Consider the following 24,018-nt stretch of genomic DNA (forward strand, 5'->3'; position numbering starts at 1 on the left):
TTTAATGTAAAGGCACAAAAGTAGTCTAATGTCACACCCTCCATAAATTTTCTAATACCCAGCTATCAATATTCACACATATAGTAACAAATAACATCAAGAAAAACTAGTCCAAAAACAAAACCCAAAAAGTGCTTGGGGAAGAACGCATTCTGTGGCCAAACAAGTTTGGGATGCAACATACAGTGGAGTTCTACTTTTCCCACACAACAGCAGAGGCAAAAAGCTATCCTTTGCTGATAACTGAGCAAATTACATTTTACAAAAATAAGGCAATTAGTAACTAGTTTAGGTAGGGGCATCTAATATCATTACCACAGCCACCAACTTATCTGAGGAAGTTATGTTTTTTTACAAAAAGCACTCTAAGAAAAAAATCTCACCTTTTAAGATAACATTAAAAAAAATCTCTAATCAGTAACTCAGATAAAAATTTTAAAACCACAAATTAATATGAGTGCATGTCTATGTGAATACCTCTGTGTCCCTTACTTAACCAGAATTCCTGCAGGAAGAGAAGCAGCAGCTGGGGCGGCCACGTACCAGCTGCCGTATGTACTCCTGAATGGAGCTCGGATAAACGAGCACAGTGACGGCGACCAAGGTGTTCAAGGCAAAATCGAAGATCTGGTAACAGAAGAAGGGAATGATCCAGGCAGCATGTTGCTAGACAGAAGAGAAAATATGATGTTAATGTTCAAGTGTTTAAGATTACAGAACATTATTTTTTTTAATTCAGAGAAATCTGTTCTTAACCTACAGGGAAATGTAAGAAGAGCAATTCATTAGACCAGGCCACGATGACAAGGTAAGCCAAACAGAAGGAGCCAAATAAATCTCAGCAAACATGTCTGAGACTGTACTGGTTTTCCTAGTACTACATAATATTAACAAGAGATTGTAACACCCAAAGATTCTATAGAAAACTGAGAATGACTACACCTCACTTCTTTCAGACAATGGTACAGATTATACATGTAAGGAATGGAGGAAAAGGCCCAGCTTATTTTTTTTAAACAGGAAAAAAAATTAAAATTTTAATGCATGCTCATGGGGAATTCAGGCAACACTGGGTATATTACAACATTTTGGACCAAAAGAAAAGAAAAGGGGTGGTGAGGTATTAGGTTTCAGAAGTGAGAATGAGTGATCTAAGGGAGCTGAGGACAAGCGGAATGCGCTTGGCGGGCAAGCTCTCGTTAGACAACTAGGAACAACGGGACACAGTGGGTATCTAGCCGACAGGCCCTGCTTGAAGCCCTCTTATTCACTACACTTAGTCCAAATGAGGCTAGAGCAACACTGTAAGAGTCCCTTTCCAGACCACGTGTTTCTGTCTGAATTTCTTGAAGGCCCAGCTTATTTCAAAGCTGCTTACCTTGTAAGCTCCATAAGTCGCCATTGCACATATGAGGATCATGAGAAGAGAAATTGCAATAGCAATGCACATGTCTGCCAAAGAGTAAAAAAAAAAAAAATGAGTAGATCCATTGTTTAAACTCTTTTTAGTCTTTCCTCAAAGGCATTTTTTGTTTATAAACCAATTATAAGTGAGCACTTCATACTAAGTAAAACACCAGAGTTATTTGGGAATTTAAGATAGTTAAAGAAAATAAAGTGCTCAAAAGATATTCTCCCTAAATCATATAAACACCTATTGATAAGAGACTGACTTACATATAAGTTTATTTCAAAAATGTGAAAGAGATATTGGTTTCAGATACATTTAAACAGCTGGTCATCTGGTCAGCTGAATTATACATCGGTTTGGTTTTTTTTAACATGTAGGATTCTAACTTACATTTTACAAACTCATGTATCTTGTGTCCCTCTTAAAACTTACCTCCACTGGCTTCCCAATAAAACCTCAGTTTCTTAATCATGGCCTTCATGTCTGCTTATTCTAAAGCAGGTCTACTTGCCCAACCTTGTCTGACCTTATCCCACACTTCCTTGCTCACTATAATCCAGCCATACTATTTGGTTCATTTCACACAGCAAGGTCGTCCCACCTTATGGCAATTCCCACTGACTAGAAGAATTGTGCCTCATATTTTCACACAACTAGCTCTGCCTTTTTAACCACACAGGTCTCTCAGCTCAATGTCAACAACTCCAAAAGAGCTTCCCTCCCAGACACTCCCACATAGTACTTTATCTTCTTTGTGGCACCTATCACTATTGTCTTGTCCATATTTGTTGTGCACTGTCCATCTCCCTCTGCTGGAGGAACCTTCCTGAGGGAAAGGACTTTCTGTATCTCCTTCACAACTACAGTCCCAACATTGAGAAGCGGACAGACAGCCAATATAGTAGCTCCTAGCCACATGTGGACAGTGAGCATTTGCAATGAGGTTACTCTGAATTGGGATGTGCTGCTGTATGATTAAAATATACTCCAAATTTCAAGGACTTAATACAAAAAAAAAATCTCATTAATGATTTTAATACTGACTATATGCTGAAATAATATCTTGGATAAATGGTACTGAGTTAAATGAGTTATATTACTAAAGTTAATCTTGCCTGTTTCTTTTTACCTTTTTTAATGTGGCTACTAGAAAATTTACATCTATGCTTAAAGAACATTATTTTTCTGTTTGTTGAACATGCTAGTCTAGAACAATATCTACATCATAGTAGGTACTCACTGAACACTTACTTATTCAAGAGGTCACGCTACCATACCTTTAGGATACTCTGATTAGAGAAGTAGGGTGTGACTGGGTTTCTGAAGCTGACGCGTGGGGTTTTCACTCACACCGAGAGAGCACAAAAACCGTGTAGCAGGGTATCTGCCCAGTGCTGACGGTTTCCACGGCATTCCACAGACATCTCATTTAGTCCTCCCCACTCCGAGGTAGATGTTACTGTTCTCACAGAGCAGATTATGAAACCAGAGCTTGGAGGTTATGTAATTTGTTGAGAGCATTTGCACAAAAGGCTGAACCATGACTAATCCTGCTCTCACGATTTCAGTCTCTGGCTCTGTCTCCTATGCAAACGGCATCTACTTCGGCTTTCAGTAGTGTACCAACCTGGGCTGCCTCTTCCTACAGGTTACTTCTCCGAAAGAAAGTAGTATTCTAGTTTTAGCACCATCCTCTCTGTGTCCTCAGAGCTAAGAGAACACTTTAAGCAGGAGGATTTACAAACAGAAGCACAGGGTGGAAGTACGTTCTAGGACAGCTATGCAAACGTGTCAGCAAAGACCATTTCCACCTCAGAAAAAAAAAGTTCCCTCAAATTGGTCTAGAGAGTTAATGCAGTAAATTTATAAGAATGCTGATGATTTTTATTAGAATGAAATATGATTTTCAAAAAAGAAAAAATATGAAGTTTATATTATAACCTCAGACCAGTAAAAAGACATGATTTCTTTCAGGATACATACATATTGTATAGTTCATTTTAAAATTTCAATGCTAAATTAATTTACCTTTTCCCTCTTGTGAGGAAAGAGGTACTTACAAAAAAATTTTATCTATGCCTCATAGGATTCTTGTAGAGCCAATGGAGGGAATAAATTTGAATGCATTTTAAATGCTTTAAATGCAAAGGGAAAGTCTCCATTTACACACCCAGCTACAGTAAGTGCATACACCCATTCTAGTGCAGTCATTTACATATGAAGCAATGAGGGTACTATATTTTTATTCTTTCATAAAGCTATGGACATAGGAGAATGTACACTGTCTACTTTCTCTTTACTCCATTTTTTTCCTCAGTGAATTAACTATTGTTACTTCATTTAATCCTTATAGCAAACTTATGAGGAAAGTACTGTTATTATATCCTCATTACAGAGAAGATAAAGATGACTAAGAAAAGGCTCGTAACTTGCCCAAGGCTGCCCAGCTAGTAAGTGGTAAATGATATTCTAAAAAGAATTAAGACACCAATAAGCAATTATTATGTCAAAGCCTATTAGAATTTACTGCAATCTCTGAAACTTAAACTCAGGCAGAAGTTTACTACTTGCTTCTATGTCTACTTTTATGATTTCTAAATTCTGTGCAGGCATATTTTATAATGAAAAAGAAAATTAATTTTATGGAAGCCAGCCTATCGTAGGATATTCTCTGACGACCTCACAGATCTTAAAAATAATAAACAAATAAGCAAACTCAAGGAATTATTAAAAAATAAAAATAGTAATAACCTTTATTAAAATGACAAAAATAACAATCTTCATAAGAATTATATTCCTAGACTGAAAATAAAAGATACCCCAGAACTAAATTTCACATAAGCATGAAAAACTTCAAGTATCCACCTTTTTCAAAGAATATAAAATCAAGAATTTTATAAGTACAAATAAAATGAAAGTCATAAAATAAAGTATCATATCACCACTCACACAAGATACTATTTACCATAAAGATGTTAATTTTAAGAGGAAATTTTCAAAGTTCTATTGCTATAAATGATTACACCAACCACACTGAAGAAACTAAATATATCACAAGCATGTGAAATAGCTGAGGTAGAACCAAAGTATAAATTGAATACACACAGAGTAAGTAAGGTAAAATGGGCTACGGTAGCACATTTAACCTCCTGGCACGGCAATTCCTCTGAAATAACGTGTAGCACACCATGGTAAATGAGAGTTACTCTGAAGAATTAAATTTCATTTTTTAATTGTCACAAGCAATTGACGAAATGGGTCTAACAAAAATATAGTGATTTTTGCAACCAGCAATGGTACTCTTCAGTGACAGCAATACCCTTCGCTTACTCTGTGCACGGCAGCTCCATGAGCCGAAGTCAGAGCACACTGACGCCGCACTGTTTCCTCAGCTGAATGCCTGCTCAATAATGCAGTTCACATATGAAAAGGATCCTAAGAAAATCTAGCCTACAGACCACAAGAGGCATAATTAAAAAATGTCTCCTGATACTTGGTCAGTTAACCATTGAAATAGAATAGGAATATAAAGAAGTCCTGAAATGCCTTTGTTTAATAAACAACGTATTTTGAATTCTACTTTCCCTTCTATTTCTTGGATTTGTTTCCTTCCCAAAAAACTTGTAGCTAACTACATAACTTCCTGATTTATGTTCCCACATCCTACTTCTCTAATCATAAGTCATTCTTATGTCTCAATTTTCTGTAATTTTCGGTAACATTTCTGGCACTAAGGATCATGGAAACAAACGGTTTTGGGGGTATATTCTCACCATTAAGTCTAGAGGGTATGATTTTCAGCTAAATTCACAGCAACAGTATGAACTACTCAGACCAAAATACAGAGTCCCAAACCCCACAGGGACAAACAGAAAACTCAAGTTCAAGTCCCCACTCTAGGGTCTCACATTCTGAGGTTAAAAGCTTAGGGAAGAATAAGAAATAAGGCATAATTATATTCCCCTAAAACAGAAGGGAGGTTCTAATATGCTTTCTGAATGTGTATGGTGACTATTTAAAACTTTTTATTTAAGTATATTCATACAGAAGAGTTTTTTGTAACTTGTTAATTTACAACTTTAAGTGTTAAACCCAAAATTTATTTCATGAACATTTAATATTCATGTAACATGAAATATTGTGGCACTACAAAGATTAACAGGATATAGTCTTTGTTCTTAGATGCTTAGCATGTACTCAGAAGAGGGAAAAGAAAATTTCAATTAAGTGGTAACAAATGAAGAGCTAGGGGATTCCAGAGGTGGCAGCAGTATTTTCGGCCAAGAGGAATGCTAAAGATTTTATAAGAGGGTATGGGTATTTGTGCTGGGTCTTATTTTTCCTCATAAAATTATTTTTACTGAGCTAGAATTCACATGCCATAAAATTCACTCTTTTAATCGCTGGTTTCTTTTAGTATATTTACAAAGTTGCATAGCCGTCACCACTAATTACAGAGTATTTTCATTCTCCATCCTCCCCCCTCAAAAAACCCCAAACCCTTAAGCAGCCGCTCCTCTCTCCAGCCCCTGGCAACCACTAATCTACCTTCTGTCTCTATGGGTTTGCCTATTCTATACATTGTATATAAATAAGATCATACAATATGTGGCCTTTTGTCAGGTTTCTTTCGTTTATCATAATATTTTCAAGGTTCATCCATGTTGTAGGACCTAAAAGTTTAAAATAAGCTACAAAAAGTTAGGAAGGATTAGTTAACTAATATACCTAAGTAATAATTAATAACTAAGTAATATAGTTAAATGTCAAACTTAGAGAATCTCTTAATTTCTCATTTTCTAAAATAAAGAAATCAGCTGCCAGCCACACTTTTATACTGACAGATTTATAGTGACAATTATAATTAAGTTGCATAAAGGTCACTTATATAATAGAAAAACCAATAAACAGCATTTAGATTTTTGTGATTATGTTCACTGAAGAACCAAATGTTCAACTAGAACTGAAGAGAAGGAAATAAAATTAATAAAAAAAATATACATGTTCTACACAGACAATTTTGAAAATACTACTATGGAGTGCTTCCCTAAATGGAAAGGCATAAATTGTAATTAGATATTTTTTTAAATTGCATTATCTCTGTAAACTTATGAAAAATCATTGAATTTTCCAATTTAAATAGGCATATTATTGATATATAAACTATACCTTAATAAAGCCATTAAAAATAAAAAGATGTAACTAGTCAAAATACAACACATAAAGATACTACTTCTCCCTAAGATAATCAGTAAAGTCTTACATAGTCAAAATTTACAAGGGGTTTTCCTGAGATCTGAACAAGTTGATGCTAAAGCATAGATATCTGAAAAAGAGACAGCGTTAGCTTTACCTTACCTTATACTACTGACAAAACATACTTGCTGGGAATATGGTGAATCGGCACTGGGCAGGCACTCATTCTGCCTTCTAATGTGTCTTGGGATTCTGCACAAACTAGAAAGCCAAAACCTACATTTTCCAGATTCCCTTGCAGCAGGAAGCAGATTAGGTTTTCTCAATTAGATGCTGACAAAACTAAGACTCTCTTCCTCTGACCAAACACCCTGAACCCTATCCTTGACCCATTTAGTCCAATTTTTGCAAGAATCCTGCTGTCAGTTTATTGAAAAAATCCCCCACCCTTGGTATCTGATCACCCTAATATCTGTTCAAATTCCTTACCCCCTACCCTATAAGAACTTATCACCCTGGCCTGACTTCAGCAAGAATCACAATGAGTTTGTCTGACCTTGATGCTTCCTCTTAGCATTTTCCCAGTCACAGACCCCGACCCCGCTCCTTGGTTAGAAACCTCCATATGTGCTTGTTGGGGTGGGAGTGGAGATTTCTCTTCCCCATTAGAAAAACCCCACTGTAGTGGGCCCTCTTGAATAAAGTCTTTACCATCTGTAACAAGTGTGAATAAGTTTTTCATCAAAGAAGATCCTTGTCTACTTGCATCAGTTATACAAAGTTCAAGCACATGAAAATTAAACTAGATCAATTAGTAATACAAATGGATGTGGGAAGTCTATAAAGAAAAGCAGTTTGGAAGAGCAGCTATCTCTGAGGTCAGAGGAAAGAATGTGCAATCAGGAAGGGACATGTAGGGCTCTTTGGAAAGTACGGTAAAAATCAATTTCTTAAGTCAAGTGGTGGATACCCAAGTACTTGCAGCACCATTATTTGATATGTTTTATAAATATTTTATAAATAGTGCTTTATGCCTACTCAATATTTAATAAGAGATAATTCTATAAAAGAATGAGGAACACCAAATGACTGCTAATGAAAAAAGCAAAATTGGTGTACACTGTACCTGAAACTTTTCTGAAAGGTTTTCATTTTTCCAAAATAAAAATTTGGAGGAAAAAATGACTCTCACAGTAAATCTATGCTAAACTGTAAATCTTACTCTGATTTCAAAAACACTAAAATGCAAACAACAGACTACATCATCAGGGAGGCGTCGGTGCGTTAGGAACACAGGAGGCGGCGCTCTGGCTGCCTGAGATAATTTAGTTCCTGCTCAACCACTAGCAAATTAGGACCTCAAACAAATCAAGAGATTACATAGCCTTAACATATCTAATTTTAAAAGGACATTGAACAAACTTTTTAAAATCCTCACCTGAGGGCATGCATCTTGATAATAAAGAAAGGGGAAGGAAGGGAGAGAGAGAAAGAGAAACATCAGCGTGAGAGAAACACTGACTGGCTGCCTTCCACACACATCCCAACTGAGGACTGAGCCCGCAACCTAGGTATGTGCCCCGACTGGGAATCAAACCTGTGACCTTTCAGTTTACAGGATGATGCTCCAATCAACTGGGCTATACCAGCCAGGGCTTAAGCAAACTTTTTTTCACGGTATTCTTGTAGGCAAAGAAAGGAAATGTATACCTGGCAAAACAGTGTGGTTAAGTGGAACATTCAGATAAGTAGGTGAATAATCTACCAAATGTCTTCCATTTGTCTTTCCAAATCCACTCTTCACTAACCATTTCCCTGCCTAGAGGTTGACCTGTTACATGGTCTATCGACAGGGCTCCCTTACCTTCTGCCTTCAGCTCAGTTCAGCCAGTGAGGAGCTCAGACAAGATCAGAGAGAGAGAGAAGAAAGCAGAGAGCCAGGCTACCACCTGCTGTCAGGTCACCCTGGGTTGGCTGTAGCCCTAGACCAAAGGTCACCATGTCTCATTAAGATACTAACTATATGACTCTCACTCCCAGCTCCAGTGAGTGACCCCAGCTTCCCAGTCCTCCTTCAGGTCTAGAGCTGGCCCTGGTTATCCGTTACCTTCACTATCCCTAGTGATTTAAAGGACACATGAAAGGATGAAAGGACGGAAGGACAGAAGGGTGAATGGATGAAAATAAAGGGCCAAAACGGTTCCTTTGGCTCAGCTTCCCCTGCTCTTGCATACATGTGCCTATTTCCTCAAGACCATCAGGACACAAGAGGACAAGCTGTGCAGACTGCCAAGCTTGTTAGAGGATGTGGAACACAGAGCAGACAGGCAGCCTGGGACCCCTTCTGAGTGACAGAGCAAGTTGGGCCTTACTCTGTGGTGCCAACAGCCACAGGGAAAGCCCCAGATGACCATTCTTTTCTTCCCTCTCCCACTCAATTCTATAGATTTTTCCGAATTTTGAAGATTTGTGTTTCTGGTCAACCTTATTTTTATATTGTTCCCTGGGTAGATACACCTGGCCTGAGGAAGGAAATGGTCATAAAAATCATCAAAAATTTATAGTTACCCATATATGGTCACTCAGTGAAGGCGGAACCAGGAGACACTTTATATCCATCATCTTTCCCCACCACTGCTTCCTAACATGTCCTAAGTATAGGCACTATATTATCCTGACCTTATCAGACTTAGACGTGACGTCTGCTGTTGCTTTGCTCATTCTCTCTATTCTGAATAACCCTGCTCTCTTACAAATTCTTCCAGAGAGGATAATGAATTCCATTAATATTAAATTAATATCTCTCTGCCTTCTTCCCCCGAGTTAAAAGACTAACCTATAAATATAGTGTTTGATTGACATTTAAAACGATCTTTCACTGTTTCTGTAGCAGGATTCCCCCTAAGGTAACTGAGGTTAGAAAAAGTTTTGAATGATGCAGCTATGGTTCTACCTGAATCAAACAGCAGCACCTCATGCTTTGCTCTAACTGCCACAGATTAAAGCTGGGTAATGACTATCTGACACTACAGGCTTAATTCAGGTAACTTCAAAGGCTTGCTGGCATTTAAGAATTTAAAACACTAAATGTTTTATACTGTCCTATTCACTGAATATTAATTCCAGTGAATTTTAAGTTTCATATTTCATATATTTGAAAGGAGTGAATACTTTGTAATTACTTTTAAGACTATCACTCAAATCACATTATAAAGGTACAGAAGAGTGGATATTCACTTGGGTGAATCTTTTTTTTTAACTTTCTTTGTCTTACATTTCCTTTTCACATGTTTTGATCTCCTTTCTCTGAATTTGCAGGTGATTCAGCATTAGAGTCTATGTTATAAATTGCAATTCTTTGTTGTTCTGGAATAAATCCATTTTGCTGAAGAACTATCTGGCTGTCTGTTTAAGATCAACAAATACTCCCAGTCTATCTCTAAAATTGCATCTTGAGCCAATCTCCCACTTACTTTGTCCGAGCAACAGTTTTTTCAAATGTATTTCAAGTTCTCCAAAGCCAAGGAGAAATAAATTTGTGTGACCTTTTGTTTGGGATTATGCAGAGCAAGGCTCCTTTCAGCTTGCACGGACACAGTGTGACTCTAACTATAATATAGTCAGATTTCTGTGATCTTAGAACTGGGTGCCTGGCTTTCTCCAATTTACCCCACATTTACATCCCCCCATGTATGTATGTTTCTACTCATCAGAAAAAGGCCCCAAATCCACCAAACAACAACCAACATAGTTTCTAAAATAAAGAATGATCACCTCCTGGAAGGAAGGAAGGTACATACTAAAACAATAGGAGGCGCAATAAGATGCATTATCCTTTTAACCTTCTGTCCTGTGATTTACAGCCCACTCCTCCCCCCAAAACCAAAAGGCCAGGGTAACAAAAAGACTATGACAAAGCAATAATTTTTGAAACGGGCAAGTTAACATAAGATGAAAAAAAAAAAGGCGGGGGGGATCTCATTTAGACTCTTGTATTTAGAACAGAGGGCAGTACATAAATACTTGTTGATCTGATTTGTGATGATGGAAAGTTGAATATCAGTTCAAATGGGCCCACAAGTCAATATTTGTAATTTAATAGGAAGAAATGGAAGCCAGATTCCCTGCCCTCGAAAATACCAAAATATCTACAATTGCCATGTGATATACTTACTGGCATCATCCATGAACTCAAAGTCACCTCCCAGTTCAGAACTTGAAAAGTGGTACTGATCTGGATCAGCCAGGGCGCTCAACAGAATCAACAGCACCACGACATTGAGGATCTACATACAACAAGAAAGAGAAAAACGTTAAGTAACATACTCGGCATACAGTTCCTATAAAACATTCCCATGGCAGACACCATGCCAGTCCATTCAGATGAAGTCAAGGGCACATGGCTCAGTGCCCAGGCGATACATGGATTTCACCTCACTGCTCACATAGCTGGCACCCTACTGCAGTGAACAACCAGCATAAACATATGCTGCAGCAGCCAGTGGCTGGAAAAGCACAAAATCTTTTAAGCAGTAAGCCACATACACTAATGATCAACTCCAAGTTTTTGCAGGTAATAAAACATTTTCACAAGCTGAGACAATCAGCAGTTTGGGACCATCTATAAAACAGTACCAGAAAATGAATGCCAAACTTAGTGGCAGAGCCAGAATCCTTAATCCTGCAGGAGCACACACAAGCCCCTTTCTGTCCTGGGCCCAAAATTCTTCCTCCTAAATAGTGCTGAATAAATTTCCCTTGTAAACTTCAAACTCAGCTCATTAGAGTGGAAATCACTGTCCATAGTATCTCCCACTTTGCACTTCTGTTCTCTATCTTAAAAAATAGCATCACCGTTAATAATTAAGCATGGAAAACACTCAGGCACGATGCTTAAAATACTTTATGGGGATCTTCTCTTTTAAGCGCTGCAACAGCCTAAGATAAGTATGTGCTATATTATCCCCATTTTATAGATGAGAAAACTGAGGCTCAGGGGGTCAAGAACGCTGACCAAGATCAGGCAGTCAACAAATTGTAGAAATGGGATTTGAATCCAGAAATTTCAATTCTAAAACATAATCTCTTAAATGTCTTCTGTCTTATTTGAAACCTGATTATCTTTGGGTTCGCCACCTTCCTTGTCCCCTCAATCCAACCAATTCAAAAATCTGACCATTCTACTTCTGCACCTATCTGCCCTTGCTGCGTGCTCTGCACACATACCAACTGCTGCAGGGAAGGTGTTCCAGAGTTAGCTATGGTTTGGGTGGAGACTGGGTTGTTATTTCTCCTTATTTCTAGGTTTATATACTATGAAAAAGCTCTATGTTTCACTATTGTTAAAATGAAGAGAAGAGAGAAATAATCTTCATATGTAGAAGATTCTTTTATTAGCTAAAGAATTACCTACTACAAAAGCCATATTTGGAAACACTTATTTACAATAGAGGTTTAAAGAGTCAAGTTATCTGCTTTACAAAATGTCCACTCTGGAATCCATTTTTAAATGGCAATCCCAAATTGTCAGCACTACCACAGGATTTGGAATAATTTTTTTTCTGCCTCTATCTTCCAAATTGCCTAATATGGTCTAACTGCTTTTTGAAAAAATATAATTATAAAAATGAGAATAGCAATTTCCCAGAGTATACATACATAATGAATTTAAATAGATACAAGTATGTGATTAAAAATTGAGATGCAAAAGGGTATAAAGTGAAAAGCAAACACCCCTTATTCCTTATCCACCAATCACCCTTCCTAGTGTTTCAGAACTATACATTTCTTATTTCTCTCCAAAGATCCTAAAAACTTAGCACATTTTAAAGACTGTGATTACTAAAACTCTTAGCAAAACTCTAGTTACAGAAAACTTTTCAGAACATTTCTAAGGATTAATGAAAGGTACAAGCTAGTACCACAACTGGCACACAACACTTGGGCAACGTTCTCTGAGGAACTGCCGAGTTTTCCTGGCATTTCGTTGCCTCCATACTCTTACCTTTGGAGAAGGCAGTCCAAAAGATGACAGACTGAAATAAGATCAGATGAAATAACCTTGAAACGTGTTTTGAAAAAGTCAAGTACCATACAAAGGCAATGCATTTGTTCTTGTTATAGTAATGGGGTCAATTTTAAGGATGGAAAGGAAAGACACAAATTTGGGATTCATGAAGAGGTGGAGTAAGGAAGGTACAAGAAGACAGAAAGTGAGGAGGTGGTGCAGTAGGTCCAGATTTGGGGATCCCAAAGGGCTAGGTGTGGAGTTCAGATTGTATAACTATAACAAGTCATTGGTGAAGAATATTAAGGAAGAATATGATCTGGTTCGGGTTCAAAGGAGTAAACTACATAAAACACCTAGTAAGGTAACTGGCATATATTATAGCCAGTAGAATTAGTTCCCTTGCCCTGGCTGGTGTGGCTCAGTGAATTGAATGCCAACCTGTGAGCTAAAGGGTCTCTGGTTCGATTCCCAGTGAAAGCACAATCCTGCACTGTGTGCCAGGCCCCCAGTGGGGGGCATGTGAGAGGCAACTACACACTGATGTTTCTCTCCCTCTCTTCTCCCAACCTTTCACCATCAAAAAATAAATAAAATCTTTTAAAAAATTTAGTTCCCTTAGCTCTTCACCTGAACAAGAATCATCTAAAACCTCCTGGCTGGCATCAGAAAATTGCCTGAATCCCAGATCTTCTGAGCCAATGTTATACAGCTGCTTTTCTGTCCCTTCAGTTTCAACACACCCTTCACCTCTTAATCAGCCTGTTTTTATCCCCTTGCCTGACTTACTTATCATAACACATTTACTAATAGCCTACAATAGATCAGGTATTTGCTAAATGCTTGGACTCAGAACTTGAGTTTATACAAGCCACAGACTCAAATAACACAAAGCATAAAGAATGGAAGTTTAGAGGAAGACATTACTTAGCTTATTTTTTGGACTATAAGACCCACTCCACCCCCCAATTTGGGAGGAATAATGGTTGTTAATGCTGCTGTTAAGTTCTGTTCACATTTACATTGGTGAAATACTATGTTATTTATGTTACTAATTATTTTACCACATTTTTTGCTTCAAAATTTTTTTTCCTACTTTCCTCCTCTAAAACCTGTGTGTCTTATGGTGCGAAAAATACGGGTAAATTTGAGGCTGAGACGGGGTTGCTGAGAGGTGCAACTGTGGTAGCATTTGGACAGGGACTAGGAAGAGGAGAAGGTTCTGGAACCCTCAGAGGCATGGAAAAGAACAAGTTCCAATATGAGTAAGGCCACTGGGACAGGGCCCCGTACTGAAAATAGCAATTAATTCAATTTGGTTGGAACACAGTATAAGGAGGGAAGTTGATAGGGGATGAAACTAGAAGTGCAGGCTGGGCCAGATGGTGGCAGGTCCTCAAAACCAGGATAAAAATGTGGACTTTATTCAAATAGTTCATGAAGAGGCCTAAAAGGTTTTTGAGGGGTGATATCACATGATCAGAGCTACAGCACTAGGAAGTTAGGCTGGAAAGAGGCCGGGAGGCTAAAATGGGTACAGGAAACCAATCTGGAGACTACTGCAATAGTCTGGCCGGGACCTAGTAAGGGTTTTATCCACTTGTCTCTAATTCTCATGCCAACCCTGTAAGACTGTCATCTTACAGGTTAGCTTGAGAGGCTAAGTGACTTTGTTAGGTCCTATGTGTGGAAGGGACAAAAAAGCCATGGTTTGAACCTCAAGGACTTTTCACAAGGAGGCAGAATTTAATTAGAGACTTAGAAAGTGACTAGAGGCAAAAATAAAAAGCAAACATGGCTCTGAGATTTCAAGCCTGGGTGACAATATATAGCTTGTCGTTATAAGAAATAGGAAGATCACTTGAAGGACTATGACAAGGCTGATTTTAGATACAAAGTACTGAAAAGTCCTTGCAGAAGTCCAAATAATCCTACTTGTAGCTTGTCCATCTACCCTCTAATCCTCTTTGCATTCAATCTTTGGTATGCAGGCCTGCCCTCTGTTTTTCTGTTTGCCTGCTCAAGTTCTGACAGCCTGATTGATATCTAGTGTTGTGTACATTCCTGCTCTCTCCAGCTCAGTCTCCAAATACATCACATCATTCCTGACAACACTGTTCTTCCTACAGGGACTTGGCTGTGCCCTACCTACTCCAGTTAACTACCATCTGTTCCAGTACCTCTAGCCCTACTGCCTTTCTCTCTGTCATCACAAGCCACAGATCACAGTCCTGGGGCCAAGTCTCCTTCCAGGTCCCCTATTCTTCATGAGCCAGTCCAGAGAAAGAAGACATATAAAAAGAAGATGTGGGCCCTGACTGGTGTAGCTCAGTGGACTGAGCGTGGGCTGTGAACCAAAGGGTTGCCAGTTCAATTCCCAGTCAGGGCACATGCCTGGGTTTTGGGCCGGGTCCCTACTGGGGGCCACGTGAGAAGCAACCACACATTGAGGTCTCTCTCCCTCTCCCTCCCTTCCCTTCTGTCTAAAAATAAATTAATTAAATCTTTTTTTTTTTTTTTAATAAAAAAGATGATGTGGCCCTGGCTGGTATGGCTCAGCAGATTGAGCACTGGCCTGCAAACCAAAGAAAGGGTCACCGGTGTAATTCCTAGTCAGGGCACATGCCTGGGTTGCGGGCCAGGTCCCCAGTAGGGGGCGTGCAGGAGGCAAGGACACATTGATATTTCTTTCTCCCTTCCCTTACACCTCTATAAACAAACAAACAAACAAACAAACAAAGAAGATGTGACAATAAGGTCGTTACATGGCACAAATGACTCACCACTGTACTCCTTTAATCACAGACTACTTCACAACAGAAGGTGTGTGTTGACACATACATACTGCATAATTATGTAAACCCCAATTGTCGGATGGGAATTTGGTACAGCATAGATGATGTGAATGCTGTAGGGTAACAGAGTGATCCATGAGGACCTAGGTCTGTGCAAAGAAGTGGGGGATAGGATGGTGATGGTAACAACTAAACATAGTCAGATGGAAAAGGTCAAATACAAGTCAAAGTCCCACAAACACTGGAGACTGAAGTACTTCTCAAGAGAGAGAAACTGAAAATCATCCATTCTAAGAATGAAACATCATCACAAATGAGAACTAAGAAGATGGTAAGATTTGCCAGAAGCAGATTATGTAATGACCACTGCTAATATAAAGCAAGAAAGAGCATTATTTATTTTCTCACTCAATTAATGCTCACTCACATCTGGACTTTCTTCATCTGTTTTGGTAGGTTATGTACAAACTATTCCTCCTATTCTATTTACAAAGTGTTCCCGTTGTACCACATATCTTTTCCTTGTTCTTGACAATGACTACTTCCGTATGTATTTAAATAAATTCAACTTCTGTCTAACACGCAAGTGGTGTTTAGGCCCTTGTTTATTCTCCAGGAATCCAAAGTACTCTTCACTCCTATTATATCAGATCCTAAATGAACAGTAAGACCTACAGCTTGAATTTAAACAACTAAAAATGTAAAATGTCACTATCACTTTTAAAAAACCTCAACAGGCCCTGGCTGGTGTAGTTCAGTGGACTGAGCGAGGGCTGCGAACCAAAGGGTCGTGGTTGGATTCCCAGTCAGGGCACATGCCTGAGTTGCAGGCCAGGTCCTCAGTAGGAGGCATGTGAGAGGCAACCACACACTGATGTTTCTCTTCCTCTCTTTCTCCTTCCCTTCCCCTTTCTCTAAAAATAAATAAATAAAATGTTTAAAATTAAAAAAAAAATTTTAAAGCCACAATAAAAGAAACTTAAGAACACTCAAACCCACTATGATAGCAATGACACAATAATCAGAAATTAGCACAAAAAGTTGTGTCCAAAAATGATTGCTGAGGACTTATCTATTATGAAAACTTAAAAGTAGGAGAATGGCTAAATAATATTACAACCATGTAACAGAATCCTAAGTAAGCAACAAAAAATTGCATTAAAAAATATTAATGGCAGAAAACATGCAGTATACTGTTAAATGAAAACCGCACTATAAAAATGTTATGTAATTCTAATTTTATTATTTATATTTAGAATTGGCTCACATGTATAAATAAGACTAAAAGCAATAAAACATACAATGTTATAAACAAGTGGTATGTTTGCAGATGACTTGTACCTTTAACGATCATTATACCTTTTTGTCTTTTCCAAAATATCTAACTGCTTTTAAAGTCAGGAGAAAGTATTCAAAAACCTCAAAAATATTTTCATATGAAATATATTACAGAATATTCTTAGTTATATTACAGAATATTTTTATTAGAATGTTACAGAATATTATTATTAAACCTGAATCTCTAAAGAGACATAATTAGTAATAAGAAAATGACCAATGACAAACCAATCTGGCTGGGTATTCAATCAAAACTTGGAAATGGGTAAAATGAGGGAGAAATGTGAGAATAAAATAGAATAATAATAATTAAGGGGCCTGGCTGGTGTAGCTCAGTGGATTGAGCGCGGGTCCACAAACCAAAGGATTGCGGTTCAATTCCCAGTCAGGGCATGTGCCTGGATTGCAGGCCAGTTCCCAGCAGGGGACACACAGGAAGCAACCATAGACTTGACATTTCTCTCCCTCTTTCCTTTCCTTTCCTTCCCTTCCCTTCCCCTCTAAAGATAAACAGATAAAATCTTTAAAAAAATAATTAGCCCTGGCTGCTGTGGCTTGGTGGATTGAGTGCCGGCCTGAGAACCAAAGGGTCATTGGTTTGATTCCCAGTCGGGGCACATGCCTGGGTTGCAGGCTAGTTCCCAGCAGGGGACTCACCAGAGGCAACCATACATTGATGTTTCTCTCCCTCTCTCCTTCCCTTCCCCTCTAAAAATAAATAAATAAAATCTTAAAAAAAAAAAAAAAAAGCCCTAAAATAAAAAGAAAAAGAAATAAAGGTGATTTCAGAAAAAGGAAAAAAATAATAATTAAGGGATCTGCCACTTCCAATAATGGTGGACTAGATAATATAACCCCATCTTCTCAGTAAGGATAACCAGAAAATCTAGACAAAATATAAACTGTGAGAAGTCATCAGAGAGCTAACAAGGAAATGAAGAATTACTGGCCAAGTTCCAGGAGAAGGCAGAAATACCCCTGGGGCATATGTTGATTCCAGAAAAGATGAGTAAGAGCCAAGAGCCTGAGCAGCACCCCTGACAGTCTGCTGGGCCAGGGTGCAGAAAGCTGGAGTACAAGGCCTGCTGGGTGGAGTGGAGGCAGAATTCCCTAAGGCCCTGAAGACCCTGAAGGGACCTAACAAATGAAGGAAAGTGAACCAGAAATGGGCAAGCCTTCACAGAGACACAGCCTAACTTTGAACCCCAGATGCTAGACCCCTAGAAGCTATTAAAATCCTTAGTGGTGAAAAAGATCATCTTATACCTCAAATTATTTCCTCAATTTTCAAACACAGGGTCAAAGAATACAGGAAACAGAATATGGGACACTAACAACAAGAACCAACAGACAACAGAAACAGACCAGGGGTGCTCTAAATATTGAAGTTAAAGAGCAAGCCTTCTAAAGTGACTATGCTCATGAAATTCCAAGAGGTAAGAAAAAGTAGAATGAGAATTTTGGAAGGGAATTAGAATCACACACATGCACACACACAGACATGATTTATTTGAAAAGAATAGAAACTCGAATAAAAAAATACAGCAGTCAGATTAAGAACTCAGTGAATAAGTTTATTAACCCATTAAACACAGTTACAACAAAATTAATGAGCTGCATAAAACAGAAGAAAATACTTTGACACCTGGCTTTAATAAAAACAAAATAAAAAGAAAGGCAATGGAGCTACATCTTAAAAATGTTAGGTAGGAAACGCCTACCTATAATTTTATATTGTTTTAAATAAAAAGTTCTTCAAGGATGAAAACGAAACAAAGATACTTTCAGACAAAACTAAGGGAATTTCTCACTAGCAGCTCAGAAATTATTAAAGGGTGTTGTTCTTTGGGCAAAAGAAAAATTGTAACAGATGGAAGGCTAAAACCGTACCAGGAAATGAAGAACAAGAAAAACGATAATTACGTTGGCAACCGAATACTGATATTATAAAACAATAACTTACTAGTACATAGCATATAAATCAATTGAAGATAATTGGAAATGATCTTGGATCCTTGTACTTTTCGGAAAGAAAATAACAGTACCAATTAATGTGAGATTTTTAAAAGTCAAGGATATGTGTTGTACTCTCTAGGGTAATCTTTAACAAAACAGTCAAACTTGGGTGGTAGATACATGGGTATATGTTTGGTAATAATTGCTCATATTTTGTATACTTTATGTGTTCAATATTCACAGTAAAAATAGTTAAAAAAATATAAATATAATCTGATATACTGTTTTCAAATAGCTAGCTAATTTTTATACTCTAATATTTAGAAATTTTTCTAAAATCTACTCACACAAAGGTACACTTCACTTAGGTACACTTAGGTACACTTAGGTACAGCTTAGGTACACTTGGTACAGCCTTTCACTTAGGTACAGCTTCAATGGGCAAATCAAAATGATATGAAAGTTTGAACTTTATACTTGAAATTTCTTTAAATCAAATTTTAGAATTCTAATCCAAGTGTGCTTTCTTATTCAAATAAGCCTCTGTCTACATGCTCTGATATTGAAATAAATTTTGGATACTTGCTATTCCAATTCAAATGACTGTGGTAAATATATTGGAGGGGAGGGTCAGGATGAAATTTACTTATCTGCCTAAGAAATTGACTAAATTAGTTCACCTACTCTGTGCCCAACACTCTACATGAAACAGGGTTACACAAAGATGAATGAGACATGGATCCTTCCCGAAAAGATCAGTAGTCCAGTGGAGTAAACACATATCAAAAGCCCAGTAAAACACAGATTATAATATGTCCATTAATTAAACTATTCAAAAGTTATCTACTAGGCAACAAATGTGTGCATGGCACTGTGCAAAGCATCACATATATGTAATGGTAAATCCCTTGAGGTAGCTTGTAGTCTAGTGGGGAAGACAGTCAAACACACTGGATGTTCCATTCAGCACAAAAAGGAATTCTGCTATACTAGTGGCCTGAAGAAAAGGGGGTGGCAGCTGAAAGACTTCACAGGAAGATGACTTTTTAAAAATATATATATTTTATTGATTATGCCATTACAGTTCTTCTATTCCCCCCTTCATTCCCCTCCACCCTGCATACCCCTCCCCCACTATTCCCCCCCTTTAGTTTATGAACATGTCTCAAGTTCTTTAGATTCTATATTTCCCCTACTATTCTTGCCCTCCCCCTATCTATTTTCTGCCTACCGTCTATGCTACTTATTTCCTGTACCTTCTCCCCTCTTCTCCTTCTCCCACTCCCCTATTGCTAACCCTCCATGTGATCTTCATTTCTATAGTTCTGCTTCTGAACTAGCTGTCCTCTTAGTTTGCTTTTGTTTTAGGTGTGGTTGTTAATAACTGTGAGTTTGCTGTCCTTTCACTGTTCATATTTTTATCTTCTGTTTCTTAGACAAGTCCCTTTAACATTTCATATAATAAGGGCTTGGTGATGATGAACTCCTTCAATTTGGTCTTATCTGAGAAGCACTTTATCTGTCCTTCCATTCTAAATGAAAACTTTGCTGGATAGAGCAATCTTGGTTGTAGGTCTTTGGTTTCATGACTTGGAATACCTCTTTCCAGCCCCTTCTTGCCTGTAAGGTCTCTTTTGAGAAATCAGCTGACAGTCTGATGGGAACTCCTTTGTAGGTGACAGTCCCCTTAGCTCTTGCTGCTTCTAGGATTCTCTCCTTCATTTTAATCTTGGCTAATGTAATGATGATGTGCCTTGGTGTGTTCCTTCTTGGGTCCAACTTCTTTGGGACTCTCTGAGCTTCCTGGATTTCCTGGATGTCTATTTCCTTTGCCAGATTGTGGAAATTTTCCTTTATTATTTGTGCAAATAAGTTTTCCACTGGTGGCTGTGCCTTTCCCCCTTCTGGTACCCCTCTAATTCGGATGTTGGAGCGTTTAAAGATGTCCTGGAGGTTCCTAAGCCTCTCCTCATTTTTTTGAATTCTTGTTTCTTTATTCTTTTCTGGTTGGTCATTTTTTTCTTCCTTCTGGTCTACTCCCTTGATTTGAGTCCCAGTTTCCTTTCCATTACTGTTGGTTTCCTGTGCATTACCATTCATTTCAATTAGTTTAGCTTTCATATGTTTCTCTAATTTGTGACTAAAATTAACCAGTTCTGTGAGGATCCTGATCACCAGTGTTTTGAACTATGCATCGGAAAGTTTAGCTATTTCTTCATCACTTAGATTTATCGGCTCTGGGGCTCTGAGCTGTTCTTGAGCCATTTTTGGTCTGTTCGTGCCTGTTAAGTATGAGGAACGGAACCTTAGTTGTTTACCAGGGCGGGGCCACCCAGGTTGCTGGTTTGTGAGGCTGTATGTGGGGGTGGGATCAGAGAGGGAGCAATGGCGGTCCTCTCTGCTCACCAGTCCGTCCCACCGCCCGGGACTGTTTATCCAAGAGGAAATGTGCGAGCCCACCACCCTGCATCGTGCGGTCTCAATGCTCGCCTCTTCACTGGTTTATCTGCACGCAAATGCTCCACCGACCGCAGACAACCAGCCGCGCCTCGTCCCTGTGTCTGCCCACAGCTAGCCCGCACCTGGGATCTGCGCCTTCGGCTGCTTGCACACCACCTGGTCGGGGATCTTTTTTGCCAACCTGCTCCGCTGCTGGCTTCGCTCCTCTTACCGGTTTAGCTGAGCATTTCGTTGTCTTCGGACTCCGTATTGGTTTGGTTGTGTTTATTATTGTTAAAACTTTGTTTTTAGATTTGGTTGTGCGCGGACGCAAGGTGTTTCCACCTATGCCTCCATCTTGGCGGAAGTCCGACTTTTGGAAATCTTGAGAGACAAAGATTACCACACAAATCATTTTAGGGTACCAGACTTAAAATGACTAAGAAATAAGTGTTAAGAGAAAGTCCAAGGAACAAAAGCATAAAAATGAGTCACTCTGTGCCAGTCATTTGAGTGGGATTATAATTAAAGTCAGTATTTTAAGTTGCAGGAGCTATAAACCAAAGAGCAGTCTCTGGGTTACATACTGTGAAAGGAAAAATAGAGCAGTAAAAATGGAAGTTGTACTCTGACCCCATAGCCCACAATGCCACCCTTTTGGCATGTCTTCCTCATGGGTGATGAAGTAAATCAAGAAACCACTACGCATACCACTTTTTATTACTGAAGCAGTTTTTCCTCCTCATCACACCTACAGATGAAGACTCTCAGACTTCAGAAAAAAAACAGATAAAGTGCACATCACATTTGGCTGAGGCACAATTATTGGTCCTGTGATTATAAATATCACAAATAGTCCTTCCAGTTACCCAGGCTCCTCCCAAGACATCACCACATTGCATTCACAAGCCTTGGCTGACTCTGCCAACCAGTCACCTGGCAGCAGGCGCAGAGTTCTTTTCAAGGGAGTGTTCTGGATGGCTGTTCTCAATGTGACAGGAGGCAAGCAACAGAAAACCGATTTGCCACCCCAGCAGCAGCTATCACAGTACCTCTGAATGGACTTGGAAGAGTTCTGATCTTCACTCTCAGGCTGAGACACCGTTTATACTCTGTGAATACAGGGTCCACATGCTATATGAGAAAGATGTCTGAACAGGAGACAGAATGCAAAGGATGGTGGTCCCCCAGCTAAGATCAGAAAGAGGAATGCTGACCAAAGGGCCTCTGGGCACCTTGGAGGGCAGGGGAGTGAATGGAAAGAACAGTATGTTTTGAACATTCTGGATCTCTGAATGTGAAGAAATAGGCCTAGCCTAGGGCCTAGTATAGGATGGACTACTGAGACTTAAACTCCATGCATAAAAATAGTATAAAGTACTAATGGTTAAGAGCCTGGCCTCTGGAAAAGAGAGAATATAAGGTACAAAAAGGCTAAGTTAAATCTTTTAGTGCAGCAAACATGGGATACTCCATTCTGGTATACTCCATACTGAGATGGGAAGGCCTTACCAATAAGCAACTATACTTTTGTGATCCAAAACGAGCTACCTTTTATATCTTATATAGATAAAACTACATGTTTTCATACTGAAATTGCTATTCATGGGACCTTCATTTTATCTTTAAAAAAATTTTTTAATTGTCTATTAAAAACACCATTAATGGAGCATATCTTGGAGAAAATGCCAGACTAGTAAATGCCCCCCCATCTACTCTTCCCCTTCTTTCATAGTAATAAGCTTATCTGGATAGAGAAATGTCCAGCTAAGGATACCATCTCCCAGCCTCCCTTATAGCTAAGTTGTAAGTCTTATTGTTACTGACATATAGGCAAAAACTATCTGTGCAAATTCCATTTCACATCCTTAAAAAAAAAAAAATCAAGTTGCTTGTCCTCCAGGTGCCCCTTATCCCTCCCAGCAGACTAGAACACAAACATGGTGCTGACGAGCTGTCTCCAACCATGCAAATGAGAATAAAGGAAACTAGCCCCCTTCGACTATTGAAGGAATCTTCACATTTAGCATGGCATCAGCCTGGGTCCCTGGATAAACTCGTAACAAAGTCTGCCTACCTGCCCTGGACTGTTAATATGAGACAAATAAATTTATATGCACTTTTGCACCTCTCTGCTATAGCAGCTTTATCTATACTACAACAAACACAGAGGTTTAAGTAAATATGAACACAAAAGAGAAAAGATAACAGAGATTCCTACTTTAATCCTACCTTACAAAGGGACAGGGAAAAAAACTCCTACACTAGCAGCTAGAGATAAGAGTGGGGGGTAATGAAGCTAAGACCTGAACAAAGGAAAAACGCCTCTCTTTATGTATGGTTGGAAGAAGACACGCTGTCCGGGCCTGGAGACTTCTTTTTAGTCCTGAATGTTATCTTTTCTGAGAAGCTGGAAATAGCAGGCTCTCTTCATTAAAAGGTACTAAATACTCAAGTCACTTTACAGTCATAATGTAGGGTCCTCTGAAGGAAAGAAATACACAGGCCTAAGGATAGGAGAATTCATCTCAATGACTATCATATTTTCCCACTAAATATTAATAAATTAGCACCTGGTTTGAGTCCATCTACTGAGTTGAGCTGGTGTGAATCAGCCATTCAACTTTAGGGCACCGACAAGATTCCATCTCTAGTCCAGGAAGGTTGAGAGCTCACTAAGAAAGGGCCTAATTCTGATGCATCCCATCTGGCCTTCCCCTGGTGATCCCTCAAGTGCTTCTCTTTTCCAGCCTATAATGCCCCCATTTCTGCAATCCTCAACCCTTCTACTGTTAATCAACACAAATGGCAGTACCTACCCTGTGCCAAGTGTTACTGCTTCACCATCTTTGCACCGTGGAACCAACAAGCCATGT

General features: G+C 38.8%; 1 protein-coding gene across 1 annotated transcript in view; it reads right to left on the bottom strand.

The window, feature by feature from the left end:
- LAPTM4B (lysosomal protein transmembrane 4 beta) overlaps positions 1-24,018 on the bottom strand; it is a 59,325-nt gene that overhangs the window by 25,525 nt on the left and 9,782 nt on the right. Inside the window, exons 2-4 of the mRNA XM_037131084.2 lie at positions 10,782-10,893; positions 1,379-1,452; positions 544-666 (exon numbers count right to left, since the gene is read on the bottom strand). Coding sequence (XP_036986979.1) covers positions 544-666; positions 1,379-1,452; positions 10,782-10,893 — 309 coding nt within the window. The remainder of the gene's footprint in view (positions 1-543; positions 667-1,378; positions 1,453-10,781; positions 10,894-24,018) is intronic.

This window comes from Artibeus jamaicensis, unplaced genomic scaffold, assembly GCF_021234435.1.
Source record: "Artibeus jamaicensis isolate MK-2021 breed Jamaican fruit bat unplaced genomic scaffold, CSHL_Jam_final scaffold_916, whole genome shotgun sequence".
Classification (NCBI taxonomy): Eukaryota; Metazoa; Chordata; class Mammalia; order Chiroptera; family Phyllostomidae; genus Artibeus; species Artibeus jamaicensis.